Source organism: Scleropages formosus, chromosome 17, assembly GCF_900964775.1.
Source record: "Scleropages formosus chromosome 17, fSclFor1.1, whole genome shotgun sequence".
In the NCBI taxonomy this organism is placed as follows: domain Eukaryota; kingdom Metazoa; phylum Chordata; class Actinopteri; order Osteoglossiformes; family Osteoglossidae; genus Scleropages; species Scleropages formosus.
In genome coordinates this window covers 14,440,752-14,468,425 of record NC_041822.1, presented here as the reverse complement: position 1 = coordinate 14,468,425, position 27,674 = coordinate 14,440,752, and the positions used below count along the sequence as shown (strand labels likewise).

Here is a 27,674-nt window from a genome sequence, read left to right as displayed (position 1 = left end):
TGGAAGAACACAAAAACAACGCCATGCGCGAAGAGGGAAAAATTTTATTTAACAGAACCAAAATCACTATGTGATCCTGAGGAGTCAAGTGTGATGAACAGGCTTATGTATCAAAAGTTTGAGCATTTGACACCAGCGAGGACAGCAGGTGCTGAAGTTATACCCTTCAGATCAGTCCTTTACCTTATCGGCTCCAGTATACACATAGATAAAGAGTTGAAGTCAACAGTTAACATGGGAAAAGCCAACTATGGAATTAGAGGAAATTCAAAGAGGCAATAAAACAGCCGCTAGCGTGGTGGTTAGAGCTACCGCCTCTAGATCTAGAGATCACGGGTTCGATTCCCACCACAGGCTGTAGTACCCTCGAGCAAGGGACTTACCCTAAATTGTTCCAGTAATAAAATTACCCAGCTGTGTAAACAGGTGTAATTGCAACACTGTAAGTTGCTTTGGAGAAAAACATCAGCTAAAAGAAAAATACGAATATTCTTCACAAAATATCATTTTTTTTTAAAAATAAAATCTCTGCTCGTATCTTTATTTTCACTAGTTCAGCATTTCCTTGTTACACTTCCACAATGTCATCTCCAATGCTACATTTAATAGTTTTTTTTAATATCACACAAGGTATCATGTATTGGAATGTCCAATTACTGCGTATTTGGTGCACTGTGTTACTGTCAAAGCTTTCAGAGGCAATGCATCAGCACCAAAGTCAAATTGATTACTATGTATTTTGTTTTAACAAGGACTGTATGGGCCTTATTTACGACAAGCGGCAGGTCCCAGGCAGCCCTGCGCAGGCTGCGCATGTGGCGACATCTATATTCCGAGCGACGCTAAATTTATGTGCGCTGGCTGCAGCCTCTTGTCCATTAATATCATAACGTTTCTCACACTTTTGATTAGGTTCCTTGTGGGGAAACACTGCCATTATTTTTCCTGTCTCATTTCGTGCTGATCTAGTGTGTTCTGCCCTCCCGTTCGGACCCACCGGTATTTGTTTTAGGCCTAATGAATTCAGGTACGCCACAGTAAGCTGTGAAAACATTTTAGATTTTAGAAAAACATTCCAATTAGAAAGGTCTCAAGTCAGAATTAAATGTATTCCAGTGTTGCAGAGAAGGCTATAACAAAGTGGGGTGCAGCAGAGACACAGAAGAGCAGTAAATTGAACCGTGGGCTCCCGCTAAGATGTGCCCGTGCGGTGCGTCCGCTGGTCGTAGAGCTACGTTTTTTCATTTTGCGGGTAGACAAAACATCGAGGGCTGTTTTTGTTAAAGCCTTGGCGCAGAGGAAAACGCCAATGAAAATGAAGCAACGCTCCCATGCCAAAACAGCCAATGACAAGCATGCATCCCACAAGGCAGCGGACAGAACCCTTTTCACAGTTCTGGAGTGCTTATAGGCATCCCCCCCTTGTGAGCAGCATTTCAAAATCGCAAATTAAAAAAGAGAAATACCTTGCCAGCAATGTGAATCCTGACCCTTTTTTCTTTTTTTTTTTAAACAAAAGCTTAGAACTGGAAAAGTATCTTTTCTTTGTACCTTTTCTGCTTTCGGATGCAAGACGCACCGAACAGATGACTTCAGCTATTCGCTTTAGACGCTCATAAACAAGGCACAGACAGATGGGTGCTCAGTTCGTGGATCGGCGTGCGCTCCATTCCACGTAAGAGGGCACTTGCCCCGGTCCTGGAGCCCACAGGCTATACGTAAAGTCCCGCGCAAAGGGCTGCAAGAGATGGGAGCCAGGAGGGGCGGAAGAGCCGCACCAGTCGCCCCCATCATTTCTGCACCTTTGCCTGAACGTTGCTCATTCTTCTTTCCGGACCTAAATATGGCTCCCAGTTCCTCGCAAATGACTTTCTGTCCTGGCATCGCTCTGCTGCCTGTTAATGCTATGTGTGTGTCGAGGCTGATGTATTGCTTACATGCTATTATTGATTTCCAATGGAAATGCTTCATTCAAAGTGACCCTCACTACATACATCCATCACTGACACTGCCAAGCAAATACATGTGTACACACACACAAACACGGGCAGAAGCATACAAGAGGAGATGCCCCCTCTCGAAACCTTTTATGGCAATTCAATGAAGGACCTCCTCAACGTTTTACTTCACCTAAAGATAAAAGAAATCCACGAGACCCATGGATCTATATGGGGAGTTTATTCCATTAATTGGAATCTTATTACTTCACCGGGTAACAAGAGGCTCAAGTCGCAAACTTAATTTTATTAGGTAAAGCTGACATGGCTGTAGTCAAATGTTATGGGCTTTTAGCGATGCCAGGCAATCCATTAGCCCCGTCTGTAATTCATGACAGTTTCAGTGCTGTCCAGGGGTTATCTGAGGTCATTCTCAAACGCAAATAAACCTAAAGAAAGTGTCTGGCGGGACAAGCCTTCTGTATTTCTCTCATAACTTCTGTAGTGGCCCCTGAATTCCTGGGGGTGCCCGTTACATCCACCCAAGTAAAGCAGCTGTAGGTTTACATTTTTTCCCCAGTTTGGTTCACTTGCAACTTAAAAAGGCTCATGCTTTTAAGCTGAGGATTCAACACACCGGCCTTTGTGGAGCAACGGCTTTGGAGGAAAAATCTGGAACTGGGAAGAAGAAAAAAAAAATTCATCAGACTGTCACTCGTGAAGACCATACGGACCAAGTTAAAGAGGTCTTGGTTCCCTGACACTATGAGAAGCTCATAAAGGCCGTTACATTAAATTCTCCACGATATGACACTTTTAAACAAATGCACAAAAGCAGACCTGCCAAAGTAACGCGCCGCAGATATTATTCACGCAGCGTCAAGGTAAACGACTGATCATATATTTTCAAAGTGTCAGAAACTTCAAGAAAAAGAAAATGCTCCCCCCCCCCCCAAACGCTGACATTTGAATCTGTCTCTGATTAAGTAGTAGCAGGACTGCAGTAACTGTGAAAGCAGCACAAAATAAACAAGGAATTATTCCCCTTGACTCATACTTCGCTTCCATTCCTACTAAAAACATATCTTTCTGAGGACTAGAAATGACTGGCATTCACACAAAGGACCTTAAAATGCTTAATCTTCTTTTGAAAGTTTTGAAAGTTAAATGTCCTGCAGTATATACTGCGCAGCCTTATACGGTTCATCTCCTGTCTCAGAAGAAAATCCAAGATTTGCCGGGTGTACAGAAGAGTGAAGAGGTAACACAGAACACTATTCACTAAAACTGCAAAGCAAATAAACAACAGTACAAACATTTTTTTAACTTGTGGCGTCACACCGTTTTCTTTCTTGTGGGGGGGGGGGGGGGTGAGTACCAAGGAAACCAATTCAATTACTGACAAACAACACTATGAAGGGCACATGGCTGAAGGCCCTAGGAAGAGTACTTCGTTAATACACCTCCATCAGAAGCGGATCCAGCAACAAGCATCTAAATAGTGTTTTAATTCAGCTGCAACCACGACTTTTCTATGACTAAGGTAATTGGAAATCTAATTTCATTGTAGGGGCCTATACCTGTGGAAGTGGATCTGACCCTGAACAGAAAAAAGCCTTTTGAACTTTAGAGAAGGCCAGTCCTCTTTTCACGAGGAAACCGAAGTTCTCAAACTCTGCCGCCCGTCCGAGGAAACGCGGGAGCGCGACGCGCACGGCGGAGGAAGCGTGCAGCTGCAGGCGCGCGGGGAGGCGAGGGCTCGTCTAACGGTGCCATTAAACCTCCACCTGTTGCCTGGGGAACACTGATGGGAGGCTGCTTGCTGCAACATGTCTGCATGCCGTCTGGTCGACAAATGAAGACGGTAAAAATGACACTTATTTACAGTGCAGACACGTTCTCCGCCTCTCTCTCCGTAAAACAAAATTCTTTTGTAATAGACTTTTCTTCTTACTTCAGTTTTTCAGTAGATACACAGTTGAAAGCAAAGCCGAAAGACAACGTTTCTAGGTTTCTAACCCAATATTGCTCAACATGAGGCAGGGGGGAATAAGGGTGAATCCCAGAACTGTGGGAGCAGCTCATCTGGCACCATCTCTGAGGAGCGCGCTACAGCCGGCTCAGAGATCCCTATCAAGGTTATCGTAAGAAACCCAATCGTCGCTGGCTTCGTCAAGCCACCAGCTCCCTCTAGAACCCTAGTTCCATAAGCCTGAGTCCAGGACGTTTAAGGAGGGAGGCTCGGTGTGCTGGAGCCACAGACAAAATAATTTGAAATGTGCAATATGTCTCCTTGGTTTAAAAACCAGAAAAATCAATGACAAAGGCTAATTCTGTAAGGCCCATTCTACCTCCATTAGATAAGCATTCTTTACCATCTAAGTTAATTAAAATGTTTATGCCCATTGTCTCCTGCATGCACTGACACAGAATAGCATGCGCTTATCAAGGCTCATTTACAATGTACTGTTGCAGTTCAGGTTTCGCTTAATTGTAAAATGGGCTCAATTTTAGATCAATATTTTCTATAGTTCTAACTAAATAAATCTCGATAAGAAGAGGGCAATGTTTAATTGCATTTTAAGGCTACTTCTCACATACTGTATGTACGGGAGCGTGATGAAATGGATTGCAAAAAGAGACCAACCCTTCTAATTTTGTTTATGGATTTGTAAATTAAACATCAGGCGATGCGATTTGAATCATTATGTTGCATTGCCTATTACGTGAATGCTGCGGATCGCTTTGCAAAAGGCGTAAAAAAATCGCAAGAGCAGAAAAAGGGTAAACGATAAAACCCTGCTAACACACGGATGTGTATCTAATTATTGACATAAAGGTGATTAGGCGAAAGGTGATTTCTGGATCTGATTAGGACCCACAAGACTTAAATTAGGGCCACATTCGCGCTATTGAACAGGCAGCTGTTTCGAGGACTGGTGTACTGGAATAACGGTCAGAGAGCCACAGGTTTCACACCTTGACTGGAACGCTAAAATTATTACCCCAAGCGTGGCACCTTTGAGCACAAGTCGCCATAAAATGTTCAGTTGCGTGAATGAGTAACGAGAAAACTAAGATGACCTCTTTCAATAGGAAAGACATGTTCGTTATTTTACCGTTACTGAATGCAACCTTTGTTCCCAAACAGGAGTGAAAGCTGTTAACCTGCCACCTCTGATGCTGACCTACAGGTAGTCTCAATACATCTCGCACGCTGCGCCCCTGGGTCTCTACCTGTAAGGTGCTCTCTGTCCAGCTGGCCTTCATTCTCTTCTAACAAGGTCATACAATTTGCGAACTGCACTATTATGCTTAGGATTTTCAAAAGCGCCAACGTGAATAAAGCGATTGATGTGGCAGGGCAGTGCGGTCGAAGGATGTTATGGCATAATTTCCTGCAGTCCTTAATGAAAGCAGTGGGCGATGCTGCTGTAATGTGTACCTGAGGTCTGATTCTGCAATATAAAAAAGACAATGGGTGCTTGACTGGTGGCGGACTGGTGATTCATTGGAGTGATTACGGGGTTACGCAGCCACTCGGCCTTCCGCAGACTCTCACATTCTCCGAAAGCAATCACAAAGAGCAATAATTTGCTTTGTGAAGCACCTCCTTGATAACTAACGAATGCGCTTTATTGCGGTTTTGTTTAAACATGAAAGAATGCTATTCATCCCTTTTAGAGATCCTTTCCTAGTCACAGAATATTATTTCCCGTAGGCCCCATCAGAAAGAAATATGAATATTCTGAAGACGAGGTAGATGCTTTCGGGTTGCTGTATGCTGGAGAAGCAGGCACAACAGCAAGGCATGCATGACAAGCAAGGAAAAACCCACGTCCCCCAAACCCTGACACTTGATTATTAAACATCATCTTGCTGGGCTGGGCTGGGCTGTGCTGTGCTTCAGTTTTCTTTTTAGTAAAAATAAATGTTTGTTTTTGACAGAGTTCATCAAATGGAAAGGTATTTCAGCTGATGTGTGTGTGCGTGTGTTTGCAGACAGCAGGTGAGACCCAGCTATGTAGCAGCCAGCTTGAAGGATACCCTGAGGTCTGTTCACTACACTGTGTGTCTCCGTTTCCTTTGTCTATCTATATTCTGCATGTATTTGCCTCTAATGAGTATATGTTTGAGAGTTTGCCTGTGTTTTCTGCTTTTAAATGTGGAGTCAAAGAGCCCTAGGCTGAGTAGGGCACCATCGTTGTCACAGACATCCGCAGTCCTAATTCTTCAACGAATTATAAGGCTCATATATTTAAGATACACAAACTGTGAGAGAAAAATGTCATTCCCTGTCATGCAAATTATGGACTAGATAATTAATGCCAAGTTAATTAACAACTAGCAGATTAGAAGTCTTGATATGCCTGCTTACTACTGGGGGTTTGATAACAGCCCCGCGTGACGCATTCGGCTGGAGCGAAAAACAAGACGCTTACCTTATCACACCTCATGAGTCCCAGGTAGCGCAGGGATTTGCTGCTCTGGGCGATCTGGGTAGCACCCTGGTCTGTGATCTCCTTGCACCAGCCGGCATCCACCGTCTCGATGGTGCTGCTGTACTGGCCGATGGCTATCAAAGCTGGGTGGGATAGAGGCGAGAGCGGGCGGTGAGTATCTGCGCGGGTCTACGAGTGCACCCAGGCTGCCTGGTCCCCAGCTGAACACACAGATTACATTATTCCTTCCACAAGAAGCATTTCATCTTCATCCTCTAACTTCACCCTACCTCCCCAGCAAGGAAAAAAAAGGGCAATTCATCAAACTGCACAATCAATCATATCACCAAGCGGTCATACACATTTTTCCAGGCCGTTTGCTTGTTTAGATTGCTGTTTAAACAATCCATTACACCGCTGGCAAGTGTCACCAGCGTGCCAGGGTCGAGTCGAACAGGGAGTGCCAGAGGCTCCACGTGCTAGTCGTGCCGGGCCAAGCCCCACCCTCTCTGCTACAGGCTCCCCACCGTGTCATCACCTGCACCTATGCCTGGCAGCAGGGCAGCACACGCTGTACGGATGGCGAGTTGCAGAACAACCAGGTCCTGGGGTCACAGACAGCCTTCAGCAACAGACCAGACCGCTGGCTTTAAACGGCACAAGGAAGAGTAATTAATGTTCTGGGTCACGCCCAGCCATCGCTGCAAACAGGTTATACAAGCATTTGTTTCCCTCCGTCCTGCACTAGTTTATCTTCAGGTGTAAAAGTAGAGAATGAGAAACATTGAGGTTAGGTGTTTTACTGCAGCAATAATAGCGGCGATTGTTGTGTGGGGGGCAAGGATTGAGCGGACACGCTGAGCAGATCTCCTGACCTCATGTGTGTCCACACTACAGATAATGCCCAAGTCTTTTATCTGTTGGGACTGCAGTCCAGGATTCATCAGTAAATTTGTTGATCATTTAGATAAGTATAGGTAGATAAGACTCATAACAGTAAAACTTTATTACCTTAGAACAAAGGGTAGTGGCACCCTTATGGGCTTCATGTCAAGCACAATAAAGACACACACACACACACACACACACACACACAGAAATCCGTTGCCCGGCAGTGAAAAAGTTAATTCATGACCACTGCTGATTAGCTTATTCCGAGAACACCTTTTCTGCAGTACAATTTCCATGAACTTGAACATATCAATAAAGATCAATCTTCACCCTAAAGTCTTCACCCTGCTAATAATAAAGCAGAGGAACTATAAGGAATAGTAGGTGATGAGATAAAAAGGCAGGAAAAACAGAGCTTTTAAAATGGTTTCCCAAGACATTTTTAACATCAGTTACAGCACAGCTTTAACTCTGTCAAGCACAAGCAATGGGGCCTTTGACCCATACTCCCTTGGATTTATGGGTAGAGGCCTCATTGCAAGCGGTTGACGGAGTTACCATTTGTTTTTGCGTGAGAGTAAAAACCGTGGTGAACGCAGCGCTGCCAGCAGCAGCTCTCTAAGGAGCCACCATACGTAATGATAAGAAGGTCTGCCATACTCGTGGAGCTGTACAGAGGCCACTGCACCCGCCACTGCGGCGCTCCCTCCTGCGCTGTACCTGTTTGCAGTATAACATCAATCCATTTTCAGTAACCGCCCATCCAATTAGAGCAGTGGAGATGCAGAGCCAACACGAGGAAGCATGGGAAATAAAATGGGCTACACGTTGAATAAAGTCAATGAAGGTTTAACTGACTGTTGGATAGATCTGTAAATAAACCACAATTTTCTGCCCAAAAGTATAAAGAAGACCATTGGTGATGTCTGATTTGCCAGTAGTCATGCTTTCACGTTCAGTTACGGTTATCACGGAAAAACACTGAATAGCACTGGAAACGGACATCAACAAGGGTCATGCGATCTTTATTTTATGCCAATTTCAATGACATATAAGGCATTCTGATGCACTGGTCCGCCCACACGCGATGGATTGGTTGTTAGTACTGGAAATTGTACCTCTAAAATCGGTCTCCGCACTGCACAGGGTCCCGGCGCAACGCTTTAGGCTGAACCGCAAAGCCGCTGGCATTCATTTACATCAGTCAAGCTTGTCACATGTCATTTAAATGAATAACATAGGCATGGCGCTTGAGGTCAAACACTGGTCAGCACACAAAGCAACAGTGCAAAGAGCCTAAACAGATAAGCCCTTCTTTTATTAAGTAAAAGGAAAACTCAATTTAAATGTAAGAGAGCATAATGTCAATGTCCTAAAAGCATCAACAAAAAGCAAATCCACATTTTATTGATTTTTTTTCCTACCGACTTGAATATGTTCAGTGTCAGTAATTGCAAATTCCTCGAATTCTTTTTAATAAAAGAGACGTTCGGATTTGAAAGAGTCTACGTGTTTCGGAATAAAAAAAAAATAAAAAGCAAAAAGCAACGTTCGAGATGTGTCGCAGCACTTCGACGGATCACTCCGTCTGAGCGGAAAACCATTTCAAGTGAACGGAGCATCTGAAACCCCAGCTCGCTGCCAGGTGGAATAAGAAAGCAAACAAGGAGGGGAGTCTAAAGCAATTCGTTCGGAACTGCACTCAGCAGCAAAACAGCGAGGCAAAGAAGAGGTCCGGCGGGGGCTACACGGGGGAAATAGCAAAGCTGCCCCGACTCCAACTTTCGAGGCACAAAAATGGAACGTTTCTTTAGGCCGTCACAAGCTGTAGGATTGCGGGATTCGGCAGCTTGGCGGCAACAGGCCTCGTGGCGCTCGCATGGGCAACGGCGCAGGACACGCCGGGACTCGGCCGGCAGCTGCCGTTCCCTCCCCCCGCTCGTCAGCGTGAGCCTCGAACGAGATCGGTTCCGCCAGGAAGCGCCCCTTGGACGGTCCAGGTATGAGAAGTGGGCGGCCGCCCGGTAGGAAGGGGTCCGTCACAGGGTGCCATTTCCTCCCTTTCCTGCAATATGCCCTTCGTGTGCGAGGTAAGACTCAAAGAACATTTTAGAGTATCGGCAAAAAAAAAAACACCCATGGAAAAACTCTACATCCCGTGCTTTTCCAAAGCCTGATTACAGAAATGAACGAACACGGCCTCCGAGACCACTTCCCCGCGACCAAATGTCACAATACGGCTGCCGAAGGAGCACGACGGTGACAGCTCGCTCGGTCCCTCCTGTTATCCGCATAGCCCTTAAACACCAACCTTAATGTGAAGGAACAACCCCTGACATGGCGAGAGACACAGAAACACATCTGTGTAGTTCAGGAACCGCTAATGTATGGCTCGCCATAAATTACACATATAAAAGATACTCGTGTATTGCTAATGGGCCATTATTAGAGTGCTATAAATTACTTGATTAAGCATATTCTTGGACCTGTCGCACACGTCCGAGAGCGAGCTCCTTGCAAAATGACTCGCGCGCAACATTAGTCAGCACCGTCTACACCTGCACCTTCAGCAGGACTCAACACTTCAGGGCGTGCTGACATTACAAGCAGTTCGATGTTGCCGACAAAAGCGCTGGTACAAGTCAGCAGACGGCAGCGAGCGCAAAATGGGCTCGAGCGCACCGGGTAAGACGCCGGATGCGGGATTCACGATACAGGACTGCAGAAGAGCTCGGGGTTAATTCGGCTGTCGAGCAATGTGCACGACGGCACGTACAGCGAATATTAACGGCAGTTATTAGAGAATTCGGGAATGTTTGTCCTTTGATGAGTCAAATAAGCCTTTGTGGATTCACACCAGGAAGTGGGAAGATCAACAGTGCGGTGAAAGTCGAAAGAGGAAAAACAGAATGGAAACACAGAAAGAGAGCTGACGCCATCTGTTGTGTCCGTTTCATGGTCCTGTGATTAACAAGAAAGTAAAAACAAAAGGAAAAGAAGAAAACAACTGAATGAAAACACTGACAAAATTCCTTTTAAAATTTGAGGCAGAAAAAATAAATAAATAAATAAAAAAACAGACACGCATACTGGAGAAAGCACGGGTTATTCTGGCATATCTTCACGTTTGCTGTTAACGACAGGTCGGAACCCATTTTCCCCTGAAGTCACCGAACTGACACAAATAGGGACCATTTCTGCTATCTGGCCTATCCATCAGAAATGGTAACGCTGGGCAAAGTTTCCCACGACCACATTAAAGTCAAATCCAATTAAAAAGGGGGGAAATGCATTACAAACGCCTTAATGGTGAGGCTTGCTGGGGTGAGGCGAGGGAATGGAGCCGTCCGACATTGAGCGCGAGCCCGGATCAGGCGGAGGACGGGAGGACGCATTCTCCCAGGCGGTCCGGCGTGTGACGCCGAACAGCCTGGGCTCCGGCAGCTCCGGAGATGGAGAGCTGTGCGAAGGTGCTCCTTTGATGCGCTCTACGTGCGCGCGAAGGGGGGCACAAGCACCGAGCTTCCTGATGACAAAGCGCACGCCGATAACCTTTGAGAGGTGGGCGAGGTACTTAGCAAAGAGAAAAGCAGATCCGATGCGATCGGACGCCTTTGCGGCGAGGCCCGACGGAGCACAATGGCAGGCGAACGGCCCGGTCTGTTCGCCACAAGCACGGTAGGCTTACAAGAGTCGCAGCGGGCAGGCCAAGGCAATAGGAAATCGGGGAAGGGGGTGGGGGGATGGAAATAAAGATGCTACGGGGCCCGATTCCTCGGTGATGTCGCGCACCTTATCTAATCCAGCCTTCCATAAAACACGCGTAGCGTACAGCACAGATAAAAACAGGCACAAAGACACTCGGCCCGTTTATCCCGTTCATTTGTGAGTATTCATGAAATTCCCAACAGGGAGAAACCAGACAGCAAACACGGCAACAGGCTATAAACTATGAAAATCTAATTTTCAGTCTAATTTCAAATGTCTGGTTACTATGCATACTTCTTCTTCCTCCGCTCAACACAGAGCACAAAATAATGTGCTTCGTTCTCAGACGACCTTCCTTTGTATTTTCTTCTGTACAGAAGCAATTTAACATTAAATACAAAAGTAGAACAACTGACTAAGAGATCTCACTCTCGCTTTCTCTCATTAGGAAAAATCTTCAAAGCAATACAATTGTGCTACATAATGCATTACCATAAGAGCACAAAAATGAACTTCCACATGGGCTTACCTTACTTTTTCATTTATTTGTACAACAGTTTTGTCATCTAAAATGAATAGGAAAGCAATATTTCTTTTATTTTTATTTGGTCCTACAGTGGCAAGCAAAGCGTAGGCTACAAGAGATTATTTTTTCTTATACCGCCTAAAATGTGTTTTTTCATTATACTACAATACAGCCCATTACTAATGTCAGTGATCTCTGGGAAGGTATAGGAACATGTTAATAAAACTGCCAACAAACATAAAACAGAGTAATTTGGAACCACAGCTACAAATAATCAAACAATTTAATATAGTACAAAAATGTTGATACAAACAAATGAAATAATTAAACTTTATATGACAATCATAAAACAATTCCAACAGCAACAGAAAACATGAATACATTAGAAATTAAAAGGCAACAGTAAGGCACAAACAACAGCATTCTGGTGTAAATTTTAATAAAAACAGATAAATAAGAAAAATAAGTGAAGAACCAAAATGTTGCAGTGTTTAAATAAACGAATGATACTGCCTCACTCAGTGATAAAGGCAAACAAAGAAACAAATTACAACTATAATTTCAATTAAGCAAAAACTCATTACCTGAAAAGAACTATTTATACAAAGGCAGTTCAAGTATCGTTGTACAGTTTACTTTATCGAAGGTGCTAAAACTCTTTGTACTCTGTATTTTTACTATTTGTGTTGTTATTTTTATTTATTCAGCCAACACCTTTATCCAAAGTATCCAATGATGTTAAGTTTGTCCATAGTTACAGACCCCAGCGTGCCAGGTCTTCCCTTAAGGATGTTGACTTGGACTCAAAGGCCCTTCAATTTCGGATGAATTCACAAACAAGATACGGTAGCCCGGTGCACATTTCAGCATTTCAACACGTAAACTGTTCTTCACCCTAGGATAAATATAAACGCCACTGGGAATAGGTATATCTCCTAACTGGAGGTACAGCCAAGGGATCTTTGGAAGCCTAAACCACAAGACGCAGTCAAACTCTACCAAGCCAAGCCAAGTCACGTCATGTGAAAAAGGCAGAAAGGGGACTCGAGCTCCAAATTAGTTTGAAAAACATTTCACGGAGGTAACCCCGTTACATCTGACAGACTGCACTTGTGCAACAGTACAACAGTGAGTGAGTGCATTAGAGCCTGGACGTTGTTTTCACAAGAGCACACACTAAAGATGTGAGTTACATGAATCGCTGTCACTATTAACCGTGTTTTGGGTCTGTATCAGTTTAAGGTACTCGATACACAGTAATGACTGATAAAATATGTTTCATTAATACAAGCAAACCCCTTTTCTCCCAAATCTCTAGTCTAACTGTGTGGTGAGCAGAGCATTAACCTGAGCTTTTAAACTCATGGCGGGGGGGTTCAAAACAATTAGCAGCGCTAGGGGGTCAAGGCACAGGTACTAAGTACATAAATATGTTGAAGCGGACCTCTTCCTTTACCTCATAAAACCGCATCACTGCAATTAGAGCCGAAGTTTAGCAATTCACTGTGAAATGTGAGGTGCTGTGCCAGCGAGATTTTTTTTTTTTTCTTTGTGTGTGACCTAAACTAAAATCAGTGATGGAAAAAGGAAGCTCAAAAAATGACACTACGCTGTTACCTAGCCAACAGTTATTTCATCGTGTCCTATTTAACTGCATTTAAGTCATCTACTTGCATAACTCTATTCATAGGTTCAACTGAGAACAGAAACTTTCACTACATAGTAGTATATAATAATACATAATAGTCTTAAATCTGCAGGCTTGACCCACGGAATTTAGAAGTCGAAATTTAGGATACAAAGAAAGAACCCGAGTCAAGGGAGAAAATGTGTTACATTAACATTTATTTATTTAGCAAATGATTTTCTCCAAAGCCACTTCCAAAGAACTCTACGTAGCGTTATGAGCCCACACCCCTTATTCACCGCGGTGACTTACACTGCTAGATACACTACTTACACTGGGTCACTCATCCATACATCAGTGGAACACACTCTCTCTGTCACTCACACACTATGGGGGAACCTGAACAGCATGTCTTCGGACTGTGAGAGGAAACCAGAGCACCAAGCAGAAAGGGAGGAAACCCACACAGACACAGGGAATACATGCAAACTCCACACAGACCGAGCAGGGATCGAACCCACATCCTCTCGCACCTCCCAGGCGCCGAGACAGCAGTGTTACTATTGGTGTTCTAGCATATTTAAGAAAGAATGAACACAGTAAAGTGGCCCATGTTTCTGCCAGCTCTACTAAAGGATTTATACTGAACACCTACTGATGCTGCTGTCAAGTAAAAGAGACACGGAAAGAAAGGGCAAAAAATGAGTCATATTTATGTTCTCCACATGCTAACCAGAACAATATAAAATGTCTGTGAAAAGATGAGGGCTACATCCTATACATGCTCTTGGACTGCTCCGTAAGTAGGGCCACGCGGTATATCCGAAAGGTGATAGAACCAGTTGCGAGAAGCTGTGATATGGCCACAGGGACGACCTGTCATCACGTCACCGCAACCGCGAACCCTGCTGAAACGGGGGAAGAAAGAAAAAAAACTTTGCTTTGTTCTCCAAGTTGTACATCACTTTAGAGAAAAGCATCTGCTAAGTGCAAATGCCGACTCCACCAGCTCCGCCAGAAGAACTGACAGGAGGCCACGCGTAAAAACAGAGTAACATGCGAGCGGGCAGCCGTGCCCAAAGAGCGCCCCTCAGCGGCGGAAAGCCTCACTGTGGTCATGTGACAGGAAGAGAGGCAGGGTCAGCTGAGCGGCGAGTACACGCAAGCCCAGCCGTCTATCTGATTTACAGCGCAGCGGTTAAAATGCCGAGCGTCCTTGCCAAAACGAGGGTCAGAGCGCATTCCGCTGACCAGGCCTCACCCACCGACAATGCATTAAAGGGATTATCTTCACGTAGTCTTAGGAAAAGACCAAATTGAAACTCCTGCCTACTAACTAATGGCCCTTAATTTTACATAAATGTTACGGTTCTTGGCATCAAAGGGCCAAAGGTCCCAAACCCTGGTTGTTTTCGGGAGTCCCCTAAAAAGCATTGCTTCTGAGCTTATTCTCTTTAAGGTTAATCCAAAGTCTAACCCGCGACCTACTGGGGGGCTTTTTAACTTCAACTCGGGCCAGTTTATCCAACCTTGACACTCCACGCTGCTTAACCTGAGACAGACTGACATCCATTCACCCTTCACGCCACGCTGGGCCGGGGGGAACCCAAAGGCTTTCGGTTTCAGCCTGACCAGCTGCCATTAAACTAATTTCACAAATGACAAGAGACACCGCTTCGGGGGGAAGAAAAGAGGGAAAAATGTTTTTTTTTTTTTTTTAAAAAAAAAACCCAGAACAGTTAATTCCTACAAAGTCCTGGAAGGTCATCAGTTTAATTGCAATAGGTTTTGTCACAGTGAAAGCTATATCTATTCTTTTTAATTAGAGGAATTCCTTGCAGGTAGTCACCATAGCAGTTATACAAGGTTACACACTCCGGCGACACAACCGCAACGTGTTCTACATTCGGAGATTTAACCACGGAGCAGGTTTCCATTTGTACAGCTTGTACGGAAATCTCAGAATCGTCAAATCAGAGAACAGGACACGCAAAACACACACATATTTAACATTTCGCATCTCTTAAAAAAAAAAAAAAAAAAAAAAAAAACCTGTTTAACATTTAAAGTTAATAGGGAGCTTTCACAAGTGCCATTACTTCTCCGCTGCAGTGACACAAAAAGCACACAAGCTGTGCCCCAAGATTTTTAGGAAGCGTTCGTGAGATTGATGTTCAAGGAGTCCCGACACCCCTCCCCTCGGTTGCACCCGTGTCCAGACCCTCGAGGCTTCACGGGGCCGCGCCAGCGGACGCGCCCATCGCCGCGCACGGGGGCCCCGGCGTCACAGGACATCAGAGGGGCCCGACGCGGCCAGGCTAGAGGAAATGTTCCAGGGCAGTGGGCACTCATCCCTTTATCAAGCGCAAACAAATGAACTACACCCTGGGCTAATCTTCAGAGCACGGCGAGATCAATAGCGACGCGCAGGAAGGGGGGGCACTTCAGTGTGGGAAAACTCCTGAGAATAATCAAGGCTTATTGTAAAGAATAAATCTGATGCATAATGATACAGTGCCAAACATGACTTTCATGTTTTACATGGCTACATACTGCTCTAGTTGTAAAACTATTATTACACGATTTCAAAAGAGCACGAGTTCTTTGTGAGAAAAGGGCTACGAGAACAGAATTTTCTGTTCCATAATATTCTTTCGTAAAACATTGTGCTCACAAAGTGAAAGTCTGAGTCCTCTGGAGTGACATGCATTGCAGAGCAAAGCTGCAATCCTTCTGTAAAAACAGTATGTTAATATTCCAGTTTCCCAGAACAATGCAAAGAGGGTGGGCGCTGCTACTGTAGAATCCTCAACATCCAGGGAGTGAATCATTCCACGACGCCAGAACTGAGGACGAAGCCTGTGTGCCCCGTGTAGGCGCAGCAGGTGGCGTAGCGGTTAGAGCCGCTGCACCGCGCTCAAAGCACACAGGTTTGAACCGTGCCTCCTGCCGCATTACCATTAAGCAAAGTACTCTGATTTGCTCCAGTTAAAATGACCCAAATAGCAATTGGTGTATCATTCTAAGTAGCTTAATACTCCAAGTCCCTTTAGAAAAGTCAGCTAAATGAGTAAATAAATGTGCCTGCATACCAACACTGAACTGCATATCACGTCATGCCCTCCTGTGCATGTCTTGAAGCGTAAATTACTTAATGTTGAATGATATGCCTATCTGTGTGTGTGTGTGTGTGTGTGTGTGTGTGTATGAAAGAGAACGTGCCTGTAGGGCTTAATTCTCTTCTTTTGTATTATTGCTAAGGCACTTTTTGTGACCTATACAAGCAGCTTTCTTTCGACTACACACATCTGGCCTAATAATAATAACAAAAATTCATCTGTTCACATAATTAGAAGTAAAGGAGCTCATAATTAAAAAGTTAATTACCAGACAAAAATTTTCATTTAACATTTTGACCATTAATAATGACCTAATTTCGTGCTGGACACCAGCCAATGTTATTAAAAACACTTCTTGAAGAACTTTTTGCTGTAATGGGTACAGAAAGTTTCAGAAAGGCATCAATCAAAGCGCCTGACTGGGCCTTGCTGAGATCTCTAGTGTGTTGCGATAATGACCGCAACTGCGATTGTGCCTGCGATGCAAACGCAGGAAGGGATGTCCCACTGGTCCGCGGTCCTCCCTTGGTGCGGAGGAGGCACAGCAGTGAAGCCTGTCCTTTCTGGACCGCGCTTCACTGTGGTGCCTCGGGTGAGGCACCGAAATGCCGTACCGAGGGATGTATGGTACAGAGGATGAACGCTCGGCGCTGCCAGCGGATTGAATGTAACAAGAGGAACAAGAGGAAACCTAGTGACACGGTGAAAAATAGGTCTGTTGCAGGAACAGGGTTTTTCAGTGTCTATGACATGTAACACAAACACCAGCACACTTCTGAATTTCACAGGAAAAGATACATGTAAAGTGGAGGAAGATGGATGGAAGATACATGTCATTTTTTTTGTTTTTTTTTTTTTTTTTTAAATTCATAGTCTTTATTCCAACGCAAAAAAGTAGTGAAACAAACCATTCTGCACTCAGACCTTTAAAGGCACAATTCTTTAAAATTTCAGTACAAGTACCGCAAAACATGTATACATACGCAGACAGACAAAAGAAAAGTGTTGCGGTCGCTATGCGTAAAAACATCCAGAAGCAGTTTCACAGAGATGGAAATGAAGTAATTCTAGTTACCGGAATCACACAGGGAACAAACCGCCCCTTTGTAATAAATACTCCCTACTGGTCACTGGTGTGTGTGTGTGTGTGAGGTATTAAGGTTAGAGCCTGCGGTCTGGGTGGCAGCCTTCCGTGGCATGGGGCCTATCACACCTGAGAATCTCGAATTTGGCTGGAAAAACAAACAGAGAATTTGTAGCAGTTTGAAGGAGTCAACCCGCCCGCTTCTCCTTGGAGAACGGAAGCGGGTGCACAAAGTGGAGAGGTGACAAGGGCCGCAGCACATGCGTTCCTGGTTCCCTTCACCTGGGAATTACACTGCCCTGCTAAAGCAAGGCTCAAGCTGCCTCTCTCTTTCTTTCTTTCTTTCTTTCTCTCTCTCTCTCTCACACACTCCACAGGACTGCTAGCGTCACAGAAACCATGCCCGTAGACCCTGTGGTGTCACAGAGGTCACAGGGTCGAGGTGTTAGGAGGTCAGGAGGTCGCATCCAGATAACTAAACCGGAGACGTCATACGGAGCGTGACAAGGGAGCTCGAGGCCTGCCCACGGAACCAGAGGAAATCACTACCAAAGTGCGGAGGAGAAGGAGGATGTCAGCGTAATTAAAAAAAAAAAAAAAAAAAAAAAAAACTTTCAAAACTTCCAGCTCCTAAAATTACTCATTTTGTTCTAATGAAACAGCAGATTTGGTGTTTAGTAAAACAAAGCCAAACACGTGTAGGCATGAATATTCATGTTCCAAGTACAGAGCTGTCATTCTGCAATTTTATTTAAAGTTTAATAAAAAGGATCACTGCACTCTACAAGCACAAAAAGAACAAAATACCACACTATTATACACGTAATAGTAGTAATTATCCACAAGGTAAAGTAATGAATGTTTTCAAAGTGTGATGGTTGCTAAGCAGTTGAACATAATGAGACAACAAAAGGTGAGTGACAGGTCAGGGGGAATTAAAAAAGTCATTAAACAGCGCATTGCGGAAAACAGCACCGGCAAGCATTTTACAAACGAGGGGAGGTTCTTTCGGGCCGAGGAAACATCCGCCGGAGCGCTGCCGCATCCCCCTAACCCGACGCGTAGAACAGAGGCGAGGTGAGCCGAGCTCCGGGCCGGAGCCCTCTTCCGGAGTCCCCTCGCTTGATCCTTCCCCTCTCGTGTCCTCTCTCTCCGAACCGGCGGAGGCGCAACGTAATTGATGATCGCTCAAGTCTCTGCACAGCTGGACTTGGTCTCTCCCACTGACTCACAAACTCACACTTGTCTTTTCATGGTAGGGAACACAGTAAAACTGAGACGACGGCAGTCTAAAAAGCAGCGCCATGGGATACGTCTACTCGGAGCTGCTAAAAATCGCCTGACTAAAATTAGGCCGCAAAACAAAATGTAATTAACTGCGGATGTTTAAAAAAAAAAAAAAAATAAATGGTTGAGATAGATCTGCGTGCGCACGTAATCGTGAGGCTAGCCTACCCTGTTACAGCGTCTATGTCGAGGACGATCGGCTCCTCCGGAAAGCATCCACTTTGCCTTAAATTTCTTCCCGATAAATCCTACAGCCGGAGCAAGAATCACAGCAGCGATATTCAGAATGCTACCGGCCTGAGTTTAAACACTCTCGTGTGCTTAACAATGAGAAGAGAAAACAACAGATGCAAAACATGCCTGAAATCCACCATGCCCTAACAACACCTACAAAGAGTGCCAACGCAGCTAAAGAACAGCTGGGACACTCCGAACGGCATTTTCTCCGGGAGAGACTGTAAAGAACGGTTTTTTCGGAAGCTATGGGAGACCTTTCCTAGGAGTTATCAAACAAAACAGGCGTTCTGACACAAATCAAAGCGGGACCCGGTAATATGCTGCGGTGCCATTAACCAAATGGCCCTTGTCAGAAAAACGCACAACGACCGTTCCAAGACGATCATGAACGATGAGCTGTGAATTAACTCCATTGTTGCACATACCCTCAGCTGCTGTCAATTTTTTAGGTCTCATTTGAGGAATGCGATACGCGCAACAAAAACCCGATTTTGTAGATTAATGTCGGCTGGCTTCCTAGCGGCCAAATCCCTTAGCAATTCGTACATTTTGGCATCTGAGATTTTTTTCCGGAGGATAAAGGCACAGGCCAGGAAAGCGCGCTCGTTTACAGCGGTCTGCGCTCGCAGCTCTTCGGCGAAACAACTTTCAACGAGAGACGAGTCGTTTCTCCCGGCCGCAAACTAAATGTAAACTACGCACGAACGCGAGCGCTTTCGTTGTTGTTGAGCTTGGTGCACAGGTGCAGCGCAGATATGAGGGAAAGACTAAAGAGAAGTTTTCATTCTTTGACAACTCTGACGTATCTCCCGCACGCACCGAACCCCGCGTTGCGGCGGAGGGAGAAACGGAGCGACTGGAGCACTTCCTCCATAAAAGCATTTTGAGACAGAGTTGTCCTTTAGAGAACCAACTTAAAAAAGGTGACTTCACATGTTCGCCGCCGCTCCGGCGAATGACAAATGACAGCCTGTGACTGTCAAAGCAGGCAAACACGCAAAGTGGAACGTGTGCCGTGTGTGTGAGCGAGCTTCGTGAGCAATTTCACAATCGCTTCAAGGACATTTTTGAATGTGAACCGGCGTTTATTTTCCCGGATACCCCTTTCCGGCAAACCGAGTGAAACGCGCGCGATGCGGTTTGCGGCCCGACGGCTCGGCCCAGACGAGGCGGCGACGGATACTAAACTGCAGCGTGACCCCTTGGGTGCGGCACGGCATCGAGTGTATCCAGCAGACTTCCGGTTGTACGAGTGCGAAAGAGCAACGTGCACGGCCCGCAGAACGTTCTGCTTGTTCAAAAGCGTCTGTGAGAAGCAACACTGTCTGAAACGGACTCTGCGGGGAAAATGACCGCAGGAGCTGTCTGGGTAGCGAAAGCCTGGACCACAGCGTTCGGACGGCTGCCACATACACCGAAATTAGGAGAAACGCTTGTGATGGGCACCTCAAAGACAATGGTCACGTCTTCCCTGCAAAACAAGGTAGGCACATTTCCTTTACGGTGGCACGACGACATAGCAGGTAGCCATAGTGACTCACAGCTCTGGTTTCCAATCTGGCTGTCTGTGCAGAGTTTGCATGTTCTCCCTGCGTTCGAGGAGGTTTCCTCCTATAGTCCGAAGACAGGTGGACAAACAGCTGGACCACGTTATCTTAATTCCCCTTGGTACGTGTGTGTGTGTGTGAGAGAGAGAGAGAGAGAGATTGCTCTGTGGTGGACTGGCATTCAGTCCAGGATATTTCTTGCTTTATGTGTAAATGAATCCCTGCAATTGGACAAGCGATCATTTACAATGGATAGATGGACTTTCCCTTCCTTCGTGTTTATTTATTAGTATATATGTCTGCGCTGATATACTCAGGCAAACTAAAGTGCATCATTCAGCCTTGGCTGTGAAGGAAGAAAAAAATCTGAAAGTGGATTGAATTGTAATACATATAATCTAAAGATGTCCAAAGTTGATTTTTTGCTGTCAGGTTCACTGCAGCAGGGGTTGTGCCGAGACGGCTAAAAAAGGACAGATAGGACAGAACGCTGATGTTCTGCAGATAAATTCACACCTGACACGAACGTCAACACAGCACTCCTTTTCATTTCTCATCTATATTCCAAATAAACTTGATAATTCCCCACACCCCAAATGCTCTCGCCCCACACCCACATACCTTCATTCATCATGTGCGACGTACTCGGACTTACCAAATACCCACCGATCGGCCTACGTCAACAAACGCCTCCAAACCCGTTCAGCCCACCCCGCGCTCTCCGGGCCCCCAGATGCCCTTCCTTGTGGCCCTGGAGACGCCTGCAGGAGCCAGCGACCCCGACTGCTCAGGTCACTGCCCACCGCTGTCCTGAATATGCAACGCTGCGCTCCGGCACACTTGAAATAAATGCTTTCATAAAAGGGAGAATTCGCGAGACACTGAAAGTCCCATGGAAATAAACCAATTTCATTATCATTCAGGCTTTCAAGCGGACAAAATATCAGCCTCAATATGCTTTTAAAGAATTTACATATCGAAAAAAAGACAGGAAGAACAGCAAGGTAATGGGAAACTTTTTCACAGCGAAGGCAGAAAAAAAGATTTGATCTAAGCCCATTAACTCCCTGAAATGGTGGGGAAAAGTGCAAGTCCACCTCTCACAGAGATTTACATGTGCATGTTGGTGGGGGGGAAAAAAAAAAACAAGATTCACGTCAAGCATCTTCACTCCCTTTCGCTGAAAACCCTCTGATTTCCAAGCCAACCACAGTACCGCACAATCCAATTGATCGGGGAATACGGTCACGCTGACAGATTTAGCAGTCGACTAGAAGAGGAGGACTGTCATTTTTTGATGTTATTAATTTTCTCCGATTATTTCTGACAGTGATACACCCCGCCCCGTCCCCCAGCCCTCAAAGGCGCCGCACGAGTGAGAGGACAGCCTGGGATAAGGGTGCGGCCGAAGCAGCGGTGGAAGACGAGACTCACGGGACGCAGGTCACAGGGGCCTGGGAAACGTAGCGGACACACACGGCAGCAACGCCGGGTGGGGTCGCTCCCTTCGGTGGGTCCGATCAGCACAGTTAAGAGAAGTTCCCAAAACAAGGATGGACGGGCTGGTTATGTCGGGATCGAGACAGATGCAACGGATCCTCCCGGTACAGACCCTCCGACTATTTTCCAGAAGGTCCCCATCTAACGGGAGACATTAAGATAGCGGGTGACGCTGGGAGGCGGCCAGTGAATTATGAAGAGAACGCCTCCTGTCAATAACTCCAAAGCGAGAGGCAATTAACATGGAGTCGTAGTACATCAAACACGGGCTTGTGCGTGCGCACTCACGTACACACGGATTGGAGGGGGAAAAAAGCCCAGACAATAACACAAGTCATGTTGACAGCCAGAATGATAATTTCACAACTCGTTGAGGCAGGGAGAGCTAAAACTACGTCAGTTTACTGCAATGCTATATTTTAAGTAGACCATAACGCATTATGCCAATCTGTATGATATACTGTACGCAGCCAGGTTCTCACCAGGTTGGAATTTATTATTGGAGCATTTCTGAGCCAGAAGGTTAATGACCAAATGAAATATAGAGTGCCGTAGAAGCGATATGTTTCTGCCACAGTGCTGTTGAAAACAGAGTCCTGAATTAATCACTGGGCAGCATGCTAGGATACACGTAGGTCGTACGTATGATAATGACTTATAAAGAATCTAATGACTTATTTCCTGGAAAAAGAATCTAAATTCGATTTAAATGATTAAATTCTAGGAAGAAAAGGACGGAATGCTGCTGCAGCACGTCTGCACGCTTGTGGCGAGAAACCTCGTACGCCGTTTTTCTTTTTTTTTTTTGAAAAACATCCAACACACAAGTCCCGAAGGTGCCGTGAACCCGGGAGCAGGAACCCTCCGGACTCCTGCGACGAACCGACAAACTCGAGCTACAAGAACCAAGAGAAGGACAAAAGCCACAGGCACAAAGGACACATCAAAGGGGCCGAGCAGGAGCGAGTCGCGGACCCTTCGATTTACCAAGCCGGTCTATAATCCTATAACCGCCCAAGAGCCGGTGCCGCCACCTGCGTGAACACAAAAAGATTCAAAATGACACCTAAAGCACTCCAACCCCAACACAAAGTGTCAGGATGCTTCCTCTTCTCCAAGGCTCCTAAAATTAAATGCGGGGCAGCTTCGCACTGATGGCCTGATGCAGAGCCCTCTAAAAGCCCGGAGGGAGAGGCTGACTGATTTACGGAGAGCGCTCAGGAGCGTGCCGGGCTCCCGCACCCCTTCCATAAATTTAAAACTCATTACATTAATGGAGTCTGCTCCTGTGCCCACCTCAGAAGGGACGTGGGACCCCCCGGTACCATTCAGCGTTATCCACCATGGCAAACCCCTAAAGGGTGGGGGTGGAGGGAGACTAGACCGAGTTGAGGGACTCCTTCAATTCCGGCAGAAGTGCTTTTCATTAAGTAAAAACCCATCATCCCGGATGGGCTGCGGTGGAACGATAGCGGCGCGTTGGCACAGCCGTCACCTCAGAGGCGGCAGCTCACCCCAGTGAGGCGGGCGCAGCGGCCTGGCGGATAACGATTACCGCGACTCATCTCAATCCGAAACGCCACATCTGCTCAGCGTGCGCCCCCGTACGCGTAGACGCGTGCGTGTAATGCGGAAACTAACAAAACAGCAGGTGCAAACAGATGACCAGAGACAATCTGCGATGCTCGAGGCCAAGTCGAAGAAAGCTAAACGATGCAATGCGCCGCCTTTTCCGCTCGCTGACATCTGTACCGAACGGCACTCAATAAGAGTCACGGACCGGCCGTCACCGCAGTCACACTGTGCAATACGAAGAACTCTCGCGGCGCCGAGTTACGCAGAGGCGGCAAGGGCAGCACTAATTCAGCCGCACCGTAGCACCCTGACAAACATCACTCCTCTGTGGCAATGGCAGGGTAGCGTAGCTTATGCGTAGCTAAAGCTTTACGAGAACACTGTGTCGATCCGGACAGGACGACTCTCGCCGTTGCCGCTAAGCCAAACTCAACATATACTCGGTGGTTCTGATTTTAATGACACACATAAATAAAACTCCATGACTGCAATGCCGCTGTTACAACCACCCGGCGAGACCAGGATTTTAATCACTCTTAACGGCCGAGTTGCCCGCTGCCAACATTACACTCCTGCGCGTCTATTTTATTTGGACCTGAGCGAGTCATTACCGCGTAATGGCAATCTTTCTCTCAACAGCCATTGAACCCCTCGACCTGTTTACGAGTAGGACATCCTCCGCTTTGGCCTGACGTCAAGGGGTTCCTGTTACCGTGCCGCAAAAAACAAACAAAAAAAAATATCTCCAAAAAGGCCACTGGGAACTGAAATAGGAAACAGAGGACGGTTGTACATATGAGAAGGCTGCCCACATGTAACCCAATAGAGAAAATCTCAGCCAGGCGCCAGTCCTGTAGCTGAGGTGCTTCCCCCCGAGGGGACAAAGGTGGAGGGAAAGCCTGCCCCCTTGCGATGGCTGAGCCTCAACTCTCAAGCAGGAAGGGAAATGACATTTTTGCCTTAGAAAAAAACAGGACTAAAGCAGTACAATGACAATTTTATTCAGGCAAAGATCTTTTTCATTAGAGGAGAACTGTGCTAACGTGACTCCAATTTCCGCCTGCAGTACATACTTTTATGAGACAATCTCTTTTAAAGAAAGAACACCCAAATGGGTATTTCGAACTGAAGTCGAAAGCAGACAAGACTGTTTGTGCATCTGTTATCAGCACGGCACTGATAAGGAACCGCAAAGTGAATTAAATTAGACTATCTCTGTGTCTTTGTGATACGTCTCGCAGTTTAGTTAAATGAAGCAATCGGCGCAAGAATGAAAACCCACAAAACCACCCACGTTCAGCCAGCAAGCACCAGTGCAACGACAGGAGTTGATTCCTAAGCTCTGCATTTTCCTTTTTGTTAGTCATAGCACGTAGCTATACTTAATTATGCAAATAGCATGCAAAAAAATTAAGTGACTTTATTTGGAGTTCATGCTGTAAGAAGATGGTTAAATTGGAATATTGTAGTTAATAGGTTCCCTTGGATTGTAGCTCAGTTCATCAACCTCAAAAATTCACTTTCATCGGTGCTTCACAGGCTACAAGTATGCATGCACACATGAGTACGCCATAAGTGTTGTAATTTTCTTCATATCTAAATGTTTAAACACTACCGACAGACACCCTCTAGCAAGGAGTTACGAGATGGTTTTACAGTTTCGCATTTCTGCGCCGTCGCGTTCACATTTGCTGGATTCTCTCCTGAAAATCTTTCCAAAGATTTTAGCGATGTCTTTCTGGGAAAAATAATGTATCGCAAATAAAGCGCGATTAGATGTCTGCGATACGTCTACACGAAAGACCAAAAGCCTGCGTAAGAAACCAAGTATTTCACGCTGCCCCTATTCCTCCTAAAGGCAGGAGGCATGACAGAGAGACAGAGGATGCGACAGCGAGACTCAGCAGTGTGGCACTTTGTGTGCGTGAGAAGCCAGCCAAAGCATTGTGGGGGTCCTGAAGGGTTCCCACTCCTCCCAGCAAGCAGCTACAATACAGGGAAATCACTCGAAACACAGAAGCTGCGGGCCCTGGGAAGCGATGCCAAACCCAGGGGTCACCGTGGTCGAGTGGCTGGGTCACCAAGGGCAAGAGTAAGCACAAATTAGCAAATAGGTCCTGGGGGTCCCGTTTTGATGCCCTCCACCGGTGTCTGAATATCTTACAAGGAACCATGGAAGCATCAAAGAAAATGTTTAAATATCCAGCACATGAGCAACTTTTTTTTTTTCCCCCGACGACATCTGGATGCAGGTCTCCAATCAACGCAGGAAGAAATAACCTGTGGTTACTCTCCTAATATATTTACATATTCCAAAATATCTCCTCACACGGGGAACACCAGGCTTTAAAGTCGGCCAGTGCAAGCCGTCCTCTTCAACCATTTGTCCTGCTCCACGTGTGTTTTTTATGCAAAACATAATTATGTTTTGTCAAGTGCTTAACAGTTTAATCACATTCAAAACACACAGCTCAACTGTCTATTTTATTCAGTCTAAAGAGAGGTTAAAAATAAGCGGAAGAAAGGTCACTGCACATAAACAAACACTAAATTAAAGTTTTCTTACATATAATGCACATATAGAAGCTTTGTTATTCCCATGGGAAAACATGCACAAATTTTTTTTCTTACAAATATGTGAAAACAAAAAAAGCCATTTCAAAATTTACTGAAGTATTCTCAGAATGTCTTTTACTTAAATTCCTTATAAATATTTCACATTACCTCTTCTAAGAATGCAAAATCAACACATAAAAAAGAAAAATAATAGGTTTGCACAAATTATAACTCTCAAAAGTCAAGCTGTAAGTGACCTGTATCATTACACCTTTGTGGGACCCACACGTAGCCCCATAATCCACGAAACCAGCAGTACTGTCATTAACACACAACCTAATGTTCTCTCAACACACACACGCACGCACAGAGTCTGAAGCTGCTTGTCCCAAGCAGGGTCACAGCAAGCTGAAGCCTAACCCGGCAACACAGGGTGCAAGGCTGGAGGGGGAGGGAACGCACCCAGGACGGGACACCAGTCCACCACAAGCGACCACAAGCGGGACTCAAACCCCAGACTCACCAGAGAGCAGGCACAGGCCAAACCCGCTGTGCCACCGCGCCCCCCACTGTAGACAAGCAGGCCAGTTCAAATACCAAAACGAAGACCACATCTGAGTATATGCGGACAGGCCATACTGAGCCACCGCTTTCCCATCCAGTACCAGGGCAGTACTTTTCCCTGCAGAGAAAGCCAAACTCAGACCGGCAACCTACAGATCTCCTAGGTCCCTGCGCCAGCCTCGACCCTTCCGTACGTGATCGCTCAGAGTAAGGAGTGCCACTTTTGAGCGAAGCGAGCAATTAGGCCTCCATTACCAGAGGTAACGGCGGAAGAGGCTGGTAATTCTCTCTGTGCGATTTCGGGGCTGGACCGGGCTTCCAAATGTAGCATTTGCTGATTACTACACCCATTTGTTTTTCATATTACTGCTATTTCTGTTCCAGGCTTTCTGAGGCTTTCAAGAAGAATTACTTATTACATGCAGTGAGACAGATTTTTTTTTTTCTTTCTTTCTTTCTTTTCCACCTAAAAAAAAAAAAAAAAAAAAAGTTTTGGTCACTGAGTTAACATTTCAAAGAGCAAAGCTGATCTTGCCTTTCCATTTTTTTTTCATGGCCATACTAACATATGCAGGAAATCCAACTATATTCATGCTTATATGGCCAGAAAAAAATAAGGAAATAAAAACAATCTGCACAGTCTTATGAGAACATGATGATTACTACTGCAGTCCTGTTAAAGTCAGGAAAAAATCTTGATATCGATGTAAATGAGACTATTGCAAAAACGGAGGCATAAAAATTAAAATAGAATCAAATTACACAGAACAGTGGTGGTGCAACATGTGTTCGCATCCTGACTACAAAAGAAACTCTCAGGGAAACTACATGTGTATCAATAGCAGAATCATGATTAATTTTTCTTTCCTTAAGATAAGCACCATGAAACCAGCTCCCGAATTTGCAAAGCACAGTACTGTAGAAATACTTACAATACATCCTTCAACTCTGGACTGTCAATTACACTTAAAAAAAGAATACATTGTGCTTTGCTGTAAAGGTGTTTGCAGTTGCAATTAAAGCCACCTTGGTGGGAAAGTCCTTACATAAGGATGCAGAAAGTACAACAGATGG

At 45.5% G+C, this 27,674-nt stretch overlaps 1 protein-coding gene across 1 annotated transcript in view; it reads right to left on the bottom strand.

The window, feature by feature from the left end:
• Positions 1-27,674, bottom strand: part of fbxl17 (F-box and leucine-rich repeat protein 17) — a 232,157-nt gene that overhangs the window by 5,999 nt on the left and 198,484 nt on the right. The window contains exon 9 of the mRNA XM_018759149.2: positions 6,380-6,522. Coding sequence (XP_018614665.1) covers positions 6,380-6,522 — 143 coding nt within the window. The remainder of the gene's footprint in view (positions 1-6,379; positions 6,523-27,674) is intronic.